The sequence below is a fragment of the Sinohyriopsis cumingii genome, unplaced genomic scaffold (genome assembly GCF_028554795.1).
Source record: "Sinohyriopsis cumingii isolate HCF-2022 unplaced genomic scaffold, ASM2855479v2 utg001623l, whole genome shotgun sequence".
In the NCBI taxonomy this organism is placed as follows: Eukaryota; Metazoa; Mollusca; class Bivalvia; order Unionida; family Unionidae; genus Sinohyriopsis; species Sinohyriopsis cumingii.
This window is the reverse complement of record NW_028316028.1, coordinates 97330-115049: the sequence shown is the minus strand read 5'-3', so window position 1 is coordinate 115049 and position 17720 is coordinate 97330. Positions and strand designations below refer to the sequence as shown.

Here is a 17720-nt window from a genome sequence, read left to right as displayed (position 1 = left end):
AAGCCTTGTCCTGATGATCGTGTTGACTGACTGATGACTGACTGATATGCACTAACCATCCATTGGCTTATGTGTTTTCATACACAGACTGATCTGTGCTAATCAAACATTGACTAATCTGTGCTTGGCATCCATTGACTTATCTATGCTAAACATACTTTGTTTGATCTGTGTTAACTATCCATCGACTGATCTGTGCTAACCAGACATTGATTGATTTGTGCTAACCATCCAGTCCTCTGGGATAACCATTCTTGATTAGTCTGGGATAACCATCCATGAACCAATCTGCCTTAACTTTCATTGACTGCTCTGGGATAACTATCCATTGATTGATTTGAGCTAGCCATCCATTGACTGGTCTTGGATAACCATGTGAACCAATCAGTGTTAACCATCTATTGAATGACCTGTGATAACCATCTGCTAACTGATCTGTGCTAGCCATCCATTACTGATTTATGCTAGCCAGCATTGATTTATCTGTGCTAACGTTAGTCCATATATCAAATGAGACTTCACAGCTGTTTTGCATAGGTTAAGAGACAAATGTCAGGCCCTGGTTTCACTAAATATCTCAGGTTATCCCCCTCAGAATTGATATTTCAAAATATCGTTTTTATTATTTTGTTTGAAAACTTATTATTTTGCTGAATATTTGCCAGCCATCAAGGAAAACCACTCAAAATAATCCTAGAATTGTCAGACATATCATAAAAAAGATAATGCAAAATCTCAGTCTGTGAAAATTTTAGACAATATTTTAATAGTGAAACTGAGACTATGGCCATATCTTGGGTAAAGGAGATTGAAGTCCTTCCACCTTTTACCTGTTCTAACAGATTGAAAATTCTGTTATATATTTGACAGATAAACCATTTATTGGATTAAATATGTTTCTGCAATAATACTTACCCAAATGTAGTACAGTCACGTCCTCTTATGCCTTCTCTGTAGTTATACCCATGGAACAACATGCAGTTCAGCTCCAGTAGCAACTGAGGATTTATTCAATTTGCTACCAGACTTTGCAAGTGTAGACCAATTTCATCTGACTCACAGATTATGTTCTGCACCTTTATCACTAAACAAACCAAAAAGTATGTTTAAGATCTGTTGTTGCTTTGGGAAGATGGATTTGCAACATAGTGTTGTTAAGGTCTGTTTTTTTCTTGGGGAAGATGGATTTGCAACATATTGTTGGTAAGATCTGTTCTTACTTTGGGGAGATGGATTTGCAATAAAGTGTTGTTAAGGTCTGTCTTTGCTTTGGGAAGATGGATTTGCAACATAGTGTTGTTAAGATCTATTTTTACTTTGGGAAGATGGATTTGCGACATAGTGTTGTTACGGTCTATCTTTGCTTTGGGGAGATGGATTTGCAACATAGTGTTGCAGCATAGTGTTGTTAAGGTCTGCCTTTGCTTTGGGAAGATAGATTTCCAACATACTCTTTTTTAAGGTCTGTCTTTGCTTTGGGAAGATGGATTTGCAACATAGTGTTGTTAAGGTCTGTTTTTTTTTCTTGGGGAAGATGGATTTGCAACATATTGTTGTTAAGATCTATTCTTACTTTGGGGATATGGATTCACAACAAAGTGTTGTTAAGATCTGTCTTTGCTTTGGGAAGATGGCTTTGCAATATAGTGTTGTTAAGGTCTGTCTTTGGTTTGGGAAGATGGATTTGCGACATAATGTTTTTAAGATCTGTTTTTACTTTGCGGAGATGGATTTGCAACATAGTGTTGTTATGGTGTTTTTGCTTTGGGAAGATGGATTTGCAACATAGTGTTGTTAAGATCTGTCTTTGCTTTGGGAAGATGGATTTGCAACATAATGTTGTTAAGATCTGTTTTTGCTTTGGGAGATGGATTTGCAATATAGTGTTGTTAAGGTCTGTCTTTGCTTTGGGAAGATGGATTTCCAACATCATGTTTTTTAAGGTCTGTCTTTGCTTTGGGAAGATGGATTTGCCACATAATGTTAAGATCTGTTTTTACTTTGGGGAGATGGATTTGCAACAAAGTGTTGTTAAGGTCTGTCTTTGCTTTGGGAAGATGGCTTTGCAACATAGTGTTGTTAAAATCTGTTTTTACTTTGGGAAGATCGATTTGCAACATAGTGTTGTTAAGGTCTGTCTTTGCTTTCGGAAGATGGATTTGCAACATAATGTTGTTAAGATCTGTTTTTGCTTTGGGAGATGGATTTGCAATACAGTGTTGTTAAGGTCTGTCTTTGCTTTGGGAAGATGGATTTCCAACATAGTGTTTTTTAAGGTCTGTCTTTGCTTTGGGAAGATGGATTTGCCAGATAATGTTAAGATCTGTTTTTACTTTGGGGAGATGGATTTGCAACAAAGTGTTGTTAAAATCTGTTTTTACTTTGGGAAGATGGATTTGCAACATAGTGTTGTTAAAATCTGTTTTTACTTTGGGAAGATGGATTTGCAACATAGTGTTGTTAAGGTCTGTCTTTGCTTTGGGAAGATGGATTTGCAACATAATGTTTTTAAGATCTGTTTTTACTTTGGGGAGATGTATTTGTAACATAGTGTTGTTAAGATCTGTTTTTGGTTTGGGAAGATGGATTTGCAACATAGTGTTGTTAAGATCTGTCTTTGCTTTGGGAGGATGGATTTCCAACATAGTGTTTTTTAAGGTCTGTCTTTGCTTTGGGAAGATGGATTTGCAACATAATGTTGTTAAGATCAGTTTTTACTTTGGGTGGAGATGGATTTCCAACATAGTGTTTTTTAAGGTCTGTCTTTTCTTTGGGAAGATGGATTTGCAACATAGTGTTGTTAAGATCTGTTTTTACTTTGGGGAGATGGATTTGCAACATAGTGTTGTTAAGGTCTGTTTTTGCTTTGGGAAGATGGATTTGCAACATAGTGTTTTTTAAGGTCTGTTTTTGCTTTGGGGAGATGGATTTGCAACATAATGTTGTTAAGATCTGTTTTTACTTTGGGGAGATGGATTTGCAACATAGTGTTGTTAAGGTCTGTCTTTGCTTTGGGAAGATGGATTTGCAGCATAATGTTGTTAAGGTCTGTTTTTGCTTTGGGAGATGGATTTGCAACATAGTGTTTTTTAAGGTCGGTCTTTGCTTTGGGAAGATGGATTTGCCAGATAATGTTAAGATCTGTTTTTACTTTGGGGAGATGGATTTGCAACATAGTGTTGTTAAGGTCTGTTTTTGCTTTGGGAAGATGGATTTGCAACATAGTGTTTTTTAAGGTCTGTTTTTGCTTTGGGGAGATGGATTTGCAACATAATGTTGTTAAGATCTGTTTTTACTTTGGGGAGATGGATTTGCAACATAGTGTTGTTAAGGTCTGTCTTTGCTTTGGGAAGATGGATTTGCAACATAGTGTTGTTAAGGTCTGTCTTTGCTTTGGGAAGATGGATTTGCAACATAGTGTTTTTAAGGTCTGTCTTTGCTTTGGGAAGATGGATTTGCAACATAGTGTTGTTAAGGTCTGTCTTTGCTATGGGAAGATGGATTTGCAACATAGTTTTGTTGAGATCTTATTTTGCAACATAGTGGTTGTTCTCCTTATATGCTATCATATGGTAAATATTGGTTTTCATTTTTTTGTAGTTTTAGAAACGATGACAGCTTCATTGGTACTTGAGTCTGTAGATACACTGTCACAAACAATTATTTTTGATCTTTCTATTTGTCTTTTTCACAACTATTCAGTTCACAAAATTGTAAACTTCGTAAATAATAATGAAATCACAGCAGCCCAAGGTTGACATCTTGGCAGAAACTTTTCATAGTGATCACTTTGGTGTCCATATGCATGTCAACCCATACAGCCATCTTTCAGATCAACAATCAGTACCCTCAGTTTAAGTCAGTATCACATTTTTTTTCTTATCAAGGATGATGTTAAAGTTTTTTTTTTATTTTCCACATAAATATCTGACAGGTTTTACAAAATTGTCTTTTGTCTAGTTATTATATTTCATAAGAACCAGACAAGAAGCAGTCAGAAAGTAGGAGAAAACTGGACAAGCTTTGGGTTAAAATAATAAATTTATTATATATCATAGACCAAGAATAGATTGTTGTTGTGGGGTTTAACACCATTTTTCAGCACACGATAGGCTTGTATGGCTGAGTATTAATGGTGGAGGAAGAACCCGGGAAGATCCACCGACCCACAAGAAGCTACTGGCAGACTTTCTCACATACCCACATTGGTCCTACCAAGAATAGATGATGGATACTATAAAGATTGACTCTTTCTGTTCAGTAGGTACAGAGTTTGTGTTAAATCAAGGCACCGGTGAGGCATGTTTTAAAAAAGATTAATTTTCTTTTTTTATTGCTAATTGGTAATTGCAAAATTAGTAAATCCTTGTATCAATGTACACATCTGGGATTCATTTGAAATATGACAACATTTTTATTCCTTTAGAACCCTGAAGATTTCTATACATCCTATGATGAGATGATGGCATATGTGAATGATAAAGAGCACTGGCCACAGGTGGAGGATGAACTAAGGAACAGAGGGGTGAGTCTATCAGTTGCATGAGGTTGACAGTTATTAGCAGCATATTGTCCAGTTATAAATGATACTATTATATAACAATTTGCAATGTGCTATTTGAGTTGTATTGAGTAACATAAAGTCAATGAAATATAATGATAAATCATGTAATGTTGAAATTTATTAGTCTAGATAAACTTCACAATTATGATATATCAACCGCAGTGTTGAAGTCAAGATAAACTTCACTGATAAAGCTTAGATTAACCTCAGTGTTAAAAGTTAATATAGACCTCACTGTTTAAGTTTAGATTAACCTCAATGTTAAAGTCAACATAAAACTCAGATTTAAGGTTTATATTAACCTCCGTGTTCAAGTCAAGATAAAGCTCACTGTTAAAGTGTAGATAAACCTTACTGATAAACTTTAGATAAACCTTACTGTTAAAGTTTAAATTAATCTATTAATGATAAATTTAGATACATCTTATTGTTAAAGTTTATTTTACCCTCAGTCTAAACTTTAGATTAACTTCATTGTTAAAGTTTAGGTTAACTTCAGTGTCAAATAAGCCAAATAAATGGGGCCTTCACTGAAAGGCAGTCTATTGTCTTTGAAGCATACTGAATAAAAGGGGCCTTAATTCAAAGGCAGTCTATTGTCTTTGATGTATACTGAATTAAAGGGGCCTTCACTGAAAGGCAGTCTATTGTCTTTGATATATACTGAATAAAAGTGCACCTAACAGCATATAATTTTATTCAACTGTTTCATAAATTTTATACCTAACAGAATTGAAAATTACATTTATATTACATTCATCATTGGATTAATGGAATTTACATTGTTCTCTTTTCATATGTAAAACTAATTTCATTTTTCAGCTCATCAAGGCTCACAAAGAATATAATATATTTATAGTCCATTTTTTATTACCATCATATGAAATGTATTGCCATTTCATATCCCCTGGTTCTGTATTATTCTTTTTACATGAACATAGGATTGGTCCAATTACTTAGGAATCCTGTGCCTCACAAATATTTGTCATGGCACTGGTAGATGATTTATTTAGCATGCTGTGGCCATATTTATTTATTTACAAAGATTATACAGGTTTCTTCCAATTTGTAAGATATGAAAGGTACTGATTTAATTTGTGTGCTACTTACAGTAATAACTTTCAGTGAAAGTGAAAATTGATTGAGAATTTTGCTGGTCAATCCACATTATACTGTTGCAAACCACTTTGCTATCTTTAATAGAGAAAAGAAATTTGTGCTGATGTATTTTAGTTGCTTTATGAAAATCCAATGATCTTATATTTAAATGCTTTAATATCACTTTATCTGTAGCCATTTTAAAACGAAATAGCTTAATTTTGAGGATTATTTTCATATCAGTTGGTTTCATTTTGTATATTTATTTATAAAATGCTAATTGTTTAAAAAATATGCCAAGATGTACAGAAGTGGTTTTGCTTACTCTTAATGTACCTTAAAGTGCGTTAAAAATATGGAATAAATTGATGAATAAAAAAGATAGCCCTTCTGTCCAAGCGCCAAATTTCACCTTGGGAAACCTTTTCCATAGGTAATAAGGAGCAAGTTAAATAGCACCAGGCAATAGGGATCCTCATTGCCTTTAATATTAAGTGCTGCATCAAGAATACATTTACATATCAGTAGGGAGTTAGATAGAAGGATTTCATACCAATCCTTGTGTACTAATTTTTCCCGTTTGCATACATGTAAAGAATCTTTAAATTCTAAACCCAGATAATATTTCTAAATCAGGATCTTATAGAAATGGATGAAATATCGAAGGGATCTAATTTTTTTACCAGCTGCACTCTTTTGTCATACTTGATATGTTGTACCTTAAAATATGATCAAGTCATGATAAGTGAGTAGATTAGTCATATAGATAACAATACTAATGCAGTAGTCCTCCTTGAGAGTCCCTTCTCAGAATAGGCCATACTATATCAGTAACCACATTGCCCAACACCTAATAAGTATATTTTAACCATTTGGTTTCTTTTGGTGAGATGACCTCTCTCAAAAGGCCAGTTTTCAGGGTAAAAGGGGTGGCCTTATAAGAAGGGGACCAATGAAATAATAGTATCAGTGACTATGTTTACAAATTGTGATGAAGATAATTTCATGGAACTATTTTGTCCTAAAATATTTACATGGATACTGTTAAAACTATTGCGGTTTAGATCCTACCAAATAAAACTAGTGTGGTTTAGATCCAGCCAAATAAAAGCTGGTGCTTTTTAGTTCCTACTGAATAAAAAATAGTGTGGTGTAGATCCTACGAAATAAAAACGTGCAGTTTACATCCAGATAAAACTAGTGTGGTAAAGATCCTACTAAATAAAATGTAGCGATGTTTAGATCCAACCAGATAATAACTACACTGTAGTGTGGTTTAGATCCTACCAAATAAAATCTAGTATGGTTTGCATCCTACCAAATATAATATGTGCTGCTTAGATCCTATAAATAAAAACTAGTGCAGTTTACATTCCATTTAAAAATGAGTGTTGTTTAGATCCAAACAAATAAAAACTAGTGTAGTTTACATTCCAGTTAAAACTAGTGTTGTTTAGATCCAAACAAATAAAAACTAGTGTAGTTTACATTCCAGTTAAAACTAGTGTTGTTTAGATCCAAACAATTAAAAACTAGTGCAGTTTAGATCCAACTCCAACCAAATAAAAACTAGTGCAGTTAGATCCAGCCAAATAAAGACTAGTGCAGTTTAGATTCCAGTTGAAAATAGTGTTGTTTAGATCCAGCCAAATAAAAACTAGTGCATTTTAGATCCAACCAAATAAAACTAGTGCAGTTTTGATCCAACCAAATAAAAACTAGTGCAGTTTAGATCCATCCAAATAAAAACTAGGGCAGTTTTGATCCAACCAAATAAAAACTAGTGCAGTTTAGATCCATCCAAATAAAAATTAGTGCAGTTTAGATCCATCCAAATAAAAATTAATGTCATTTAGATTCTACCAAATAAATATAGTGCCATTTAGATCTTACCTAATAAAAGCCAGTGTAGTTTTTATCCTACAAAATTATGCAATGAATAAGGTTTGAGGGTATGTACATGGTTTTGCAATCCTTTTTTTTGACCTTGATAAGAAAGTTTAGCAAATGTACTATTCTTAATATATTTTTCTTTTCTCTTTTACAGGTAAAATGTTTTACATTTTACGATATTGTATTAGATTTTATTTTAATGGATGCATTTGATGATCTGGAAAATCCCCCATCGTCTGTGATAACTGTTGTGCAAAACAGATGGCTATCAAATGGTTTTAAAGAAACTGTGAGTATATATATTGGACCTGTTCTCTTCATTCTGTACACTCAGTCGCTCTCAAGTGTCATAGATCATCATCCAGTGTCTCACCAATTGTACGCTGATGACACCCAAATATACAAATCTAGCCACCTAACTGAAGTTGATGCTACCATCCAAGGTGTAGAGAGGTGCATTTCTGATGTTAAATCATGGATGACATGTAACAAGCTGCAGATGAATGATGATAAAACTGAGGCCATTCTGATCACAACACAAAGACTTTCTCATTCACATCCTTTACCTCAAACAATAAATATCAGCAACACCAACATTAAATTCACACAATCAGTACAAAACCTAGGTGTTACTCTGGACAGTACTCTCACATTGCACCAGCATGTCATGAACATATGCAAGGCTGCATATCTTGAGCCGAGACGCATCAGCTCAATTTGCAAATATCTTTCAGTTGATGCCACTAAAACACTTGTGTGTTCATTAGTACTTTCAAGATTGGACTATTCTAACGCAATTCTGTCTGGTTCATCTCAATATCTGCTCCAGAAACTTCAAAACACAGCTGCTTGGATCATACTTAGAGTAGAACGATCAGAGCACACCTTCCTGCTGCTCTGTACCCTACACTGGCTATCCATTCGATCCAGAATCAAACACAGAATTTGTTCTCTGTGCTTTGTTTCACTGTCAGACTCTAGTCCAACATACCTCTCTGATCTCATCCATGTGTACACACCAGCAAGATACTTATGCTCCTCTTCTGACAATCATATACTCATTATTCCCCCTATGAAAACAAAGTCATATGGACAGCGTTCTTTTGCATACCAGGGCCCAGCAACGTGGAATGAATTGCCCACTGAACTTAGACACAAAGACACAGTGATCACATTCAAGAGGGCTCTCAAAATTCACTTATTTCAACTGCAAGAACAAACTTAAAGACCTGATAAAGTTTCCTACCTTAAATATTCTCAGCATGTTTTTTTAATGTTTTCTAATTTCATGGTGTTTGTTTTTGTAATCATATCATTATATATTTTTTATCTTATAGGTGTTGTCTAATGTTGTAAAGCGCTTAGAGCTTCTAAAGATTAGGCGCCATACAAAGTCCTCATTATTATTATTATTATCATTATTATATATATATATATATATATATATATATATATATATATATATATATATTAATGCCAAAAATGGCTGAATGAATTTCAGTAATTTCTATGCCAATGTATTATTCTCTTTAACAAATATAGTTGATACATTACTTAGTCAAATAAATGTAGCAAAATATATGGTCTTAATAAAATTACTAACAAAGTATATACAGTCAAACCCACTTTTCTTGACCTCAGTTATCTTGAGATCTCATTTACATCGAGCATTTCAGCCTTGTCCCAAACAATCCTTCTTTGTTATGCTTATTTTTCCCTGCTTATCTCTTCCCCAGTTAAGTTGATATCCCTGTTATGTCGGGAAAAGTTTTGGTCCAAACTAACATGTGGACCCACTTATTTTGACAGAACAATTCAATAGCAATTGTGACTTCATACATATGTCCATCACAGGCAACAATTTCCACAAGCAATATAATTTTTTTAATACATTCAGCCATTTCTTTGTAGATCCATCATCCACGTGTACATAATTAGAAAATTACTACCGAGCAACTTCATTGGTGTCTGCAATCTCTTCAGCCATTGATTCAAAACATATTTCTGGTTGAGGCAATGAAATCTTATTGAGTATTGCATTTTCCATTGTTATTGGTGATTGGAATAAACTTATTTTGTCCTCCCAAGTTTCGTTTTCTGCAGGTTAAGCATAATTATATGCATTACTCTATTCAGGAATTTATACGTGTTTTAAAATAGTACACGTTTTTTTTATGCTTAATTAGTAAAAGAAAGTCTTGGTAACAGGTTTTCATTTCCATATTAGTAGCCTCTTTACCTTGTTAGCCTCAATAAAAATTTATGCTTGTTGTCTCGGGCATTGAGGCAGCTCAGAATCTTGGCCAATTTAAGAACATGTAGCATGAAAATGCTATAACAACTACACAGCCACTCACTGCTGGACAACGCATATATTATACAGTATATAAAACGAGACTACCAGTTATGAATACAGTGTTATGAATTTATTCAGTGTCTGAAAATTACTGAATTTAATTTTTTTTTTAAATCAACAGGTCCTAATAATGAATATAAATTATTTAGAGCACATGTGTGCATCTCAATAGCAATTTAAATGAAGAAATAAAAATATAATTTCTTTTAGCCATCACAATGTATTAGGTGAGGTTGGATGTTTATTAAAGTTTTGTTTTTTAAATTCTGATTCTGCCTTCAACCTCGCAAATTTGACATAGTGGCATATTACAGCAGTGTATCCCCCAGGGGTGTAAAATTGAGGGTAAAAAAAACCTTGGTGTCAGAACTGGGGGGTCAAATAAAAATAGTGGGGGTCAAAAATGTACTGACAAATTTTCATCTGACCCGTACTTTTCCAGCGTGAAATAGGATATTGAAATTTGCACAACATTCTCTTTCTCTCTCTCTAAACATACAAATAAGCCAACATGCACAATTAACAAACAAATGCATTGTCCATTCAAAGATTAATTGTATTAGTTTGTTTTTCTTTTAAAGTCATACTTTTAACAGTCTTCTTATAATCTGGTTGAAGCAATATTATAGACCAACACATTACATATAAGCCAATACAAAAAGCCAAATAAATCTTTTTAACGAAATGGCAGTTAATTTACTGCCTGTCATAAAATGTGTACTATCATCGGTCCCATTGTACTTTGTCCTAGAACATACTCATCCAAAAATCAAGGAGGCTAATGATTCATCTTCTGTCTAATAAGTTACATTTGAACTTTAAGATCTTTTTTTATTACAGCAAAGTTAAAAACCAACAAAATCTGCAATGACCCCCTGACTTTGTTATCCAAATAATGCATTTGACTCTGCATGTTTACTGATTTCTTTGTTGTGAAAGAATGTCTTGGGTTATAATGTGTTCTTCAGATATATTGTGGCAAACGAGGACACATTTTGTTTTAAAATTCTTAAACCCTGTCACGAAAGGATTATTCACTTTTGCAGTCTTCGCAGTTATGCGATCAGAAGTCACACCAGTAATCCTAATGGATGTACATTCCAGTCAAGATAATTATTTTCTCCCTTTTTCATTAAAGTTAGATCCACAGTTACTCTTTTGTGTTCTGCTTCTTTCACTTTCTTTGCTAATGCATGCCATTTTAATCTGGAGATCCTTTCTAGTGCAGCAAGCATTGAGACCTGATGTCTTGAAAAGATCGATGGAAATCGCATGAGAGTTCACGAGAAATGGGGAAGCTCCTCAGTCATAGCATTGCCTAATGCTAGTCTGGTTCCCTGTTTCTTATGCTCCCTGCGCTGCACTCCGCTATACAAATAGAGGAGTGTAATGCAGGGAGCAAGAAAAGCAGGGAACCAGTCAGTGCCTATGCGTGAAGTATAAACGATGCCATCCCTCGTCCAAAGCATTGGATATTAAATAAATCCTGATTGCATTATGCAAATCCTTTGCATCAAGAAAACACACGGCAATACAATGTGTGCATCACTTTCCTCCAGCATGCATCCCTGATGTACAAATGTGCGTAAAGGGAAACACTGATTACAGTGTATCAATTTCCAAATAAATCATATCTTTATTTAGTGTAAGTTTATCTTCATTGTATTTTTGTTTCATAGAGTGTACATACATGTCACACTCATGAGTAATTTGTGAACATTACTTTTCTTTTTGTATTGTCTGCCATCTACAGCTGGAGTCAGAATTCTGTCTCAAAAGTTATGAAATCAGAATACTTATTATTCAAGTAAAACTGTATACAAATAAAGCAGTTATTAATCTTAAAACTATGACCTGTTTATCTGCAACATTCCAGTAAATCCATGAGTGATAGACAGAATAAAGGTCAAAGACATTTTTAAAATTACGTTAATGTTAAGTATTTTGTTTTGTTTTTCAGGCTCTCTCCACAGCAGTCTGGTCAGTGTTAAAGGCAAAGAGAAGAATGCTCAAGGTGAGATTTAAATTCTTACACATTATTTTTTAGTATTTCAAATGAAATCAGAGGTGGAACAAAGTAGACTCTGAAATTCTGAGTCCATTCTGTTGGCAGCGGGGATTTTTTGCCGAGCCTACTTTGGCAGAAGCAAAAATAGTTATCTATTGGGCATCTGTGTACACATGTCTGTATACCTGTCTGTATACAAGTCTGAATACACGTCTGTACATAACTTAACAGCTCAGATCAAGGTATGACTTACAGCTTTTAGATAAACCCTGGCAGAGTCATACCAAAGACTTTAAAAAAATGGTATTAACAGCTGCCTTGCTATAAGTGCTCAGCATTAAGAGGTTAGTGTTAGGACTGGTCGGCCTGGTGTCAGGATAATGTGACTGGGAGGGACATGATGCTACATGTCTTTGGCATGATGCTCCATTGCTAGACATCACTATGAACTGTCACACTGCATACATCATAGCGATATGACTGAAAAATTGTTAAAGCTACATTAAAAATCCAAATCACACACACATGCACAGAGCTTTAAATTGCAGTCTATGGTCAGCTTCTTCCTTTAGCATGATATGAAAATGATAACTGTCAAGTTAATCATGCTTAGCGATCAAAAAGTCCACCTACACACTTCTTCAGCTACCGATCTTTGAAATAATGTTTTTTAAAGATATGGAGAAAATGTTGGATGGGTTAATTATCAGGCCCAGAATTATTACAAAAGAATTATGATTAATAAGTTTTGAATAATTTTAATATTGACTAGATTTGCTTTGATGTTTTTCTTAAACTGAATTATTTGCATTATTGTGCAGGAATAAATTATTAACTAGATTACTTTTATAGCATGTACATGTGTTAGAATTGCTACTGACCAAAAATGAAACCATTAAATTTATATCTGACACTCCAGTATTTGCATTGATGAATAACTCAGTGGATGAATGTTAATTAGGGATGGACAGAATGGTAAACTTTGCCAGGTACAAAGCTGGGTCGGGTCTCTCCACTCCCATCTTTTCCAGTTTCCTCACCCTCATTTTACAATGATAAAATATTTTTTAGTTTTTATTTTATTGCTGCCATAGAGGGCCAGGGAACCTGACTCAGCAAATTTTTATCTTAAAAACCAGCTGAGCCTGGTACACCGCTCCCTCGATAACTCGTGCACAACGGGGTCCAAAAACATCGACCGCACTATAAGCGAGGGCGCAAGTTACCAAGGGACCTATAAAAAAAACTAATAAAGAGATGGAGATCGACAGAGAGAGGCAAAAGGGGGGGGGGGCCTTGCATTGTTAAATACTCGTTTTATAATCGTGCTGAAAATAACTGTGAATAAATATTTCTTTATAAAGGTGTTGTTCGTTTTTCTTTATAAATTACCTTTAATTTCTGGATAAAGTATCTTGAAAAGATCGTAAAAACAAACATTATTCCACGAGGTATCAGTACTCTTAACATGTGTATCGCTAAACACATTGTGTATTACGTCACTGCTTTTTGTGTTGATTTGGATACATTATAGTTTTATTGTTTGTTCAAAATGAATCAAGATTTCTTTTATCAAAAAAGATAACAGTCATATCGAAAAACAACAACGTCGAAACTTGTGTTGCTCTAAAAAAAAATCTGCTATCACTAGATAGATAGATAGATAGAGTAAAATGTAAAAAAATAAATTCACAAAGATAAACCATTACCAATCATGAATTTAATGGGTCTAAACGTCAGACATGTAAAAAAAAATAAAAAAAAAAATATTTAAATACAAATACGCGAGTGAGAATACGACAATATTTGCTGGGCAATTGTCTAATAGCAGTAGAACTTTCTCCTCTAAGCCCCTGGATCGCAGGTGGTTTCTGACAGCGGGGACAAACATCTTAGAAAACCACTCCGTAAATATTGTTGAAGTCATCCATGCATTTCCACTATTTCTATATACAAATGGAAGGGTGTCCATATTCATGTGATGAAAACAACGGGGAGACTTGTATTTGCCAACACATAATGGTTTCATTTTATGTGTGCCAGTTTTGTTAACACAAAACAAAAGTGTTAATCTCTCTTTGTTCAGCTTGAAACCTTCATTTTTGTGTGTATCATCTCTGGTAGCTAGAGTTTTGTCTGGCATCATCCGATAGCATAGACCAGCCTCATCACAATTATGAACTTGTTCGTCTGTATATCCATCACGGGTCAGTATCTCTCGGAGTTGGTTGGGATAACTAGATGTGGCCACCTAATTTGCTGAGCGTATCTCTCCCGACAACGAATTTTGTTTTATTCCATGTTGGCGCTGGAATCTCCAAAGCCATCCATGGCTTTCCATGAAATCTGAATCAGTATCCATAGTTTGGGCCATTTTCTCTGCCTGGGCCTTGAGAATTGTTCCCGAAATGGGAGTTCACGTTGCTGTGTGAACCAGGTGTACACAGCATCATCTAATTCTGTGTCGTTTGCAGTGCGTGCCCGTTTCCGTTTAAATCTATCATCAGAATCAACTTCATGCAAATAATCCCGAAATTTCTTCTCATCCTTGAGCCAACCTCTGAGTGTCAACTCGGCAAGTTTAAGTTCACTACAAACTTTTGATCTTGATTCAGCATTATGAACCCTCTCTATGACAGTAAGCTTTTCATTCACCGAGTACGCCTTTCGCTTGATTCCCTTGATCTCCATGATCACATTTACAAATGATTAGGATAAATTACTGATTAATATATACTTTAATGACAATAAGTACATACTATTTGAAACCATGTTCGATTGGTCCAATTAAATTGATTGATGTTGAGACACGATATTGACCACAAGAGTTTATGCATGTAGGATTTACATTCCTTTGAACTTTTGTATTTTTGTACGTCTTTTACCTGATTTGATACAAAAGATCGACTTAACGTGTTAAAACAAAGCAGGTCTATTTTAATTGATTTTTACAATGCAACAAACACTTCCCTAAGTTGTCGATCAAAACGCAGCCGGCACTTAATTAGGTTCTCATAGATGTGCTCGCGGGCATCGATGTGACGGTCAATTGACCTTTTCATGTTTGAATAGAAGAGAACATGCAACGATTATACTGCTTACACTGCAGCACAATGAAAAGATTAAAACACTAATTTCCCCTGACAAGACATATTTAATTAGTGTTCATTTCATTCAGTGTTGCCACCTGTTAGCATTTACTATAATTCATTGATCGCTGTTTCGCCGTATACATATACAGTATTATTATTTACAGTGAACTGAGAAAATACTTTTTTCCGATAAAATCTAACAAGATATGTGATTCCTTTTTAAAACCTGAAAATTTCACGATGTTGATTCTAACTTTTCGGGCACTAACCGCTATTTTCGATGATAAAACGAGCGATCTATCAAGGTTTCATTCATCAGTTCTGATCATGATTTTCTTCAATTTTTAAAAAATATTTTCTTTTTTAAAAAAACGGGATCCACGCCAGACACCGCGTTATAAGCGGGTGCGCGAGTTATCAGGGCGCGAGTTATCGAGGGAGCGGTGTATATCTGGATAGTGGAAAACCTGGCCGGGTCTAGGTGGCCCAAATACCTGTCCATCCTTAATGTTAATATATGATTAGAAGCAATATATGTTAAAAAACTTGTGTATTTAAAAGAGAGAAATTTTAAAGAATATTATAATGTGTCATTTGAGGAAATTTTTATCATCTTCTGACACCTTAAAGTTACCAGGGCTTTTTATTTTTAATATAAGATTTGTTCACAAGAATTATACTCCTTTTCAGTATGCTGATGGTTTTATATCCCGGTTCTACTGTATTTCTGAGACGGTCAGTCCACTAATGGCCTGGGGCTTTCTAGGACCCGACTCAGAACTGAAAGAGTTGTGTTATTATTTCAAGGTAATTAGTACTAGATAATATGGACCCACAACAGCAACACAAACTGTCGCAGGCATAACCAGAACAAAAGCTAAAAGAATTTTTGGGGGGGATTATCATACTCTAGGCCCATTACATTGCTCTACCAATTCTGACTTTCCATGTTGAACTGGTTAAACTAAATTTGACTGACAGTAATCAGGTAAAAAACCAAAGAGTGTTATAATTTGAGAAGTTACACTTAATGCAGTTTTAAATTATGTCTGCTGTAATGTTATAACAAAAACAGGTGTCTTTGTATTGTTAATATTGTAGAGTAGATATCAAGTAGATGCATAATATTTATTTATTACCAAACTTATATTTGTTAGCATTGTAACATTGTATTTGAAATGTCATTCTGTGATTTAAAATGACCAAAAATATTGCTTAGTTACATCATAGAGTGGTGAAAAATTGTTCCAGTCATAAGATCAGTAGAATCACAAACTCATACTCATCTGAGGTTTACAAAAAGTATTAACTACGTCACTGAGTGCAGAAATCATATGTCTTGTATTATTTAACTATGTCACTGAGTGCAGAAATCATGTGTCTTGTATTATTTAACTATGTCACTGAGTGCAGGAATCATGTATCGTATTATTTAACTAAGTCACTCAATGCAGAAATCATGTCTTGTATTAATTAACTGTGTCACTCAGTTTCAGGAATCATGTGTCTTGTATTATTTAACTATGTCACCGAGTGCAGGAATCATGTGTCTTGTACTATTTAAATATGTCACAGAGTGCAGGAATAATGTGTCTTGTATTATTTAACTATGTCACTGAGTGCAGGAATCATGTGACTTGTATTATTTAACTATGTCACTGAGTGCAGGAATCATGTGTCTTGCATTATTTAACTATGTCATACAGTGCAGGAATCGTGTGTCTTGTATTATTTAACTATGTCATTCAGTGCAGGAATCGTGTATCTTGTATTATTTAACTGTGTCACTGAGGGCAGGAATCATGTGTCTTGTATTATTTAACTATGTCATTCAGTGCAGGAATTGTGTGTCTTGTATTATTTAACTATTTCACTGAGTGCAGGAATCATGTGTCTTGTATTATTTAACTATGTCAGTGAGTGCAGGAATCATGTGTCTTGTGTTATTTAACTATGTCACAGAGTGCAGGAATCATGTGTCTTGTATTATTTAACTATGTCACTGAGTGCAGGAATCATGTGTCTTGTATTATTTAACTATGTCACTGAGTGCAGGAATCATGTGTCTTGTATTATTTAACTATGTCATTGAGTGCAGGAATCATGTGTCTTGCATTATTTAACTATGTCACAGTGCAGGAATCGTGTGTCTTGTATTATTTAACTATTTTATTCAGTGCAGGAATCGTGTGTCTTGTATTATTTAACTATGTCACAGAGTGCAGGAATCATGTGTCTTGTATTATTTAACTATGTCACTGAGTGCAGGAATCATGTGTCTTGTATTATTTAACTATGTCACAGAGTGCAGGAATCATGTGTCTTGTATTATTTAACTATATCACTGAGTGCAGGAATCATGTGTCTTGTATTATTTAACTATGTCACTGAGTGCAGGAATCATGTGTCTTGTATTATTTAACTATATCACTGAGTGCAGGAATCATGTGTCTTGTATTATTTAACTATGTCACTGAGTGCAGGAATCGTGTGTCTTGTATTATTTAACTGTGTCATTCAGTGCAGGAATCGTGTGTCTTGTATTATTTAACTATGTCACTCAGTGCAGGAATCACGTGTCTTGTATTATTTAACTATGTTCATACATTGCATGCTTGATTACTGGCTATGTAAAAATGATAATATTCCTCCCATCTAGAAATCATCTATTACCACTTACCTAAAAATTATCTATAACCACTCATCTAA

At 34.4% G+C, this 17720-nt stretch overlaps 1 protein-coding gene across 6 annotated transcripts in view; it reads left to right on the top strand.

Moving 5' to 3' along the window:
• Positions 1-17720, top strand: part of LOC149771856 (mitoguardin-like) — a 63836-nt gene that overhangs the window by 36946 nt on the left and 9170 nt on the right. For 5 of the 6 annotated variants that reach the window (XM_089948125.1, XM_089948122.1, XM_089948124.1 and 2 more), the window contains 4 exons: positions 4427-4525; positions 7710-7844; positions 11872-11925; positions 15702-15818. In XM_089948125.1, the coding sequence (XP_089804251.1) occupies positions 4427-4525; positions 7710-7844; positions 11872-11925; positions 15702-15818 (405 nt within the window). The remainder of the gene's footprint in view (positions 1-4426; positions 4526-7709; positions 7845-11871; positions 11926-15701; positions 15819-17720) is intronic. The other variant, XM_089948127.1, reaches the window with a different exon arrangement.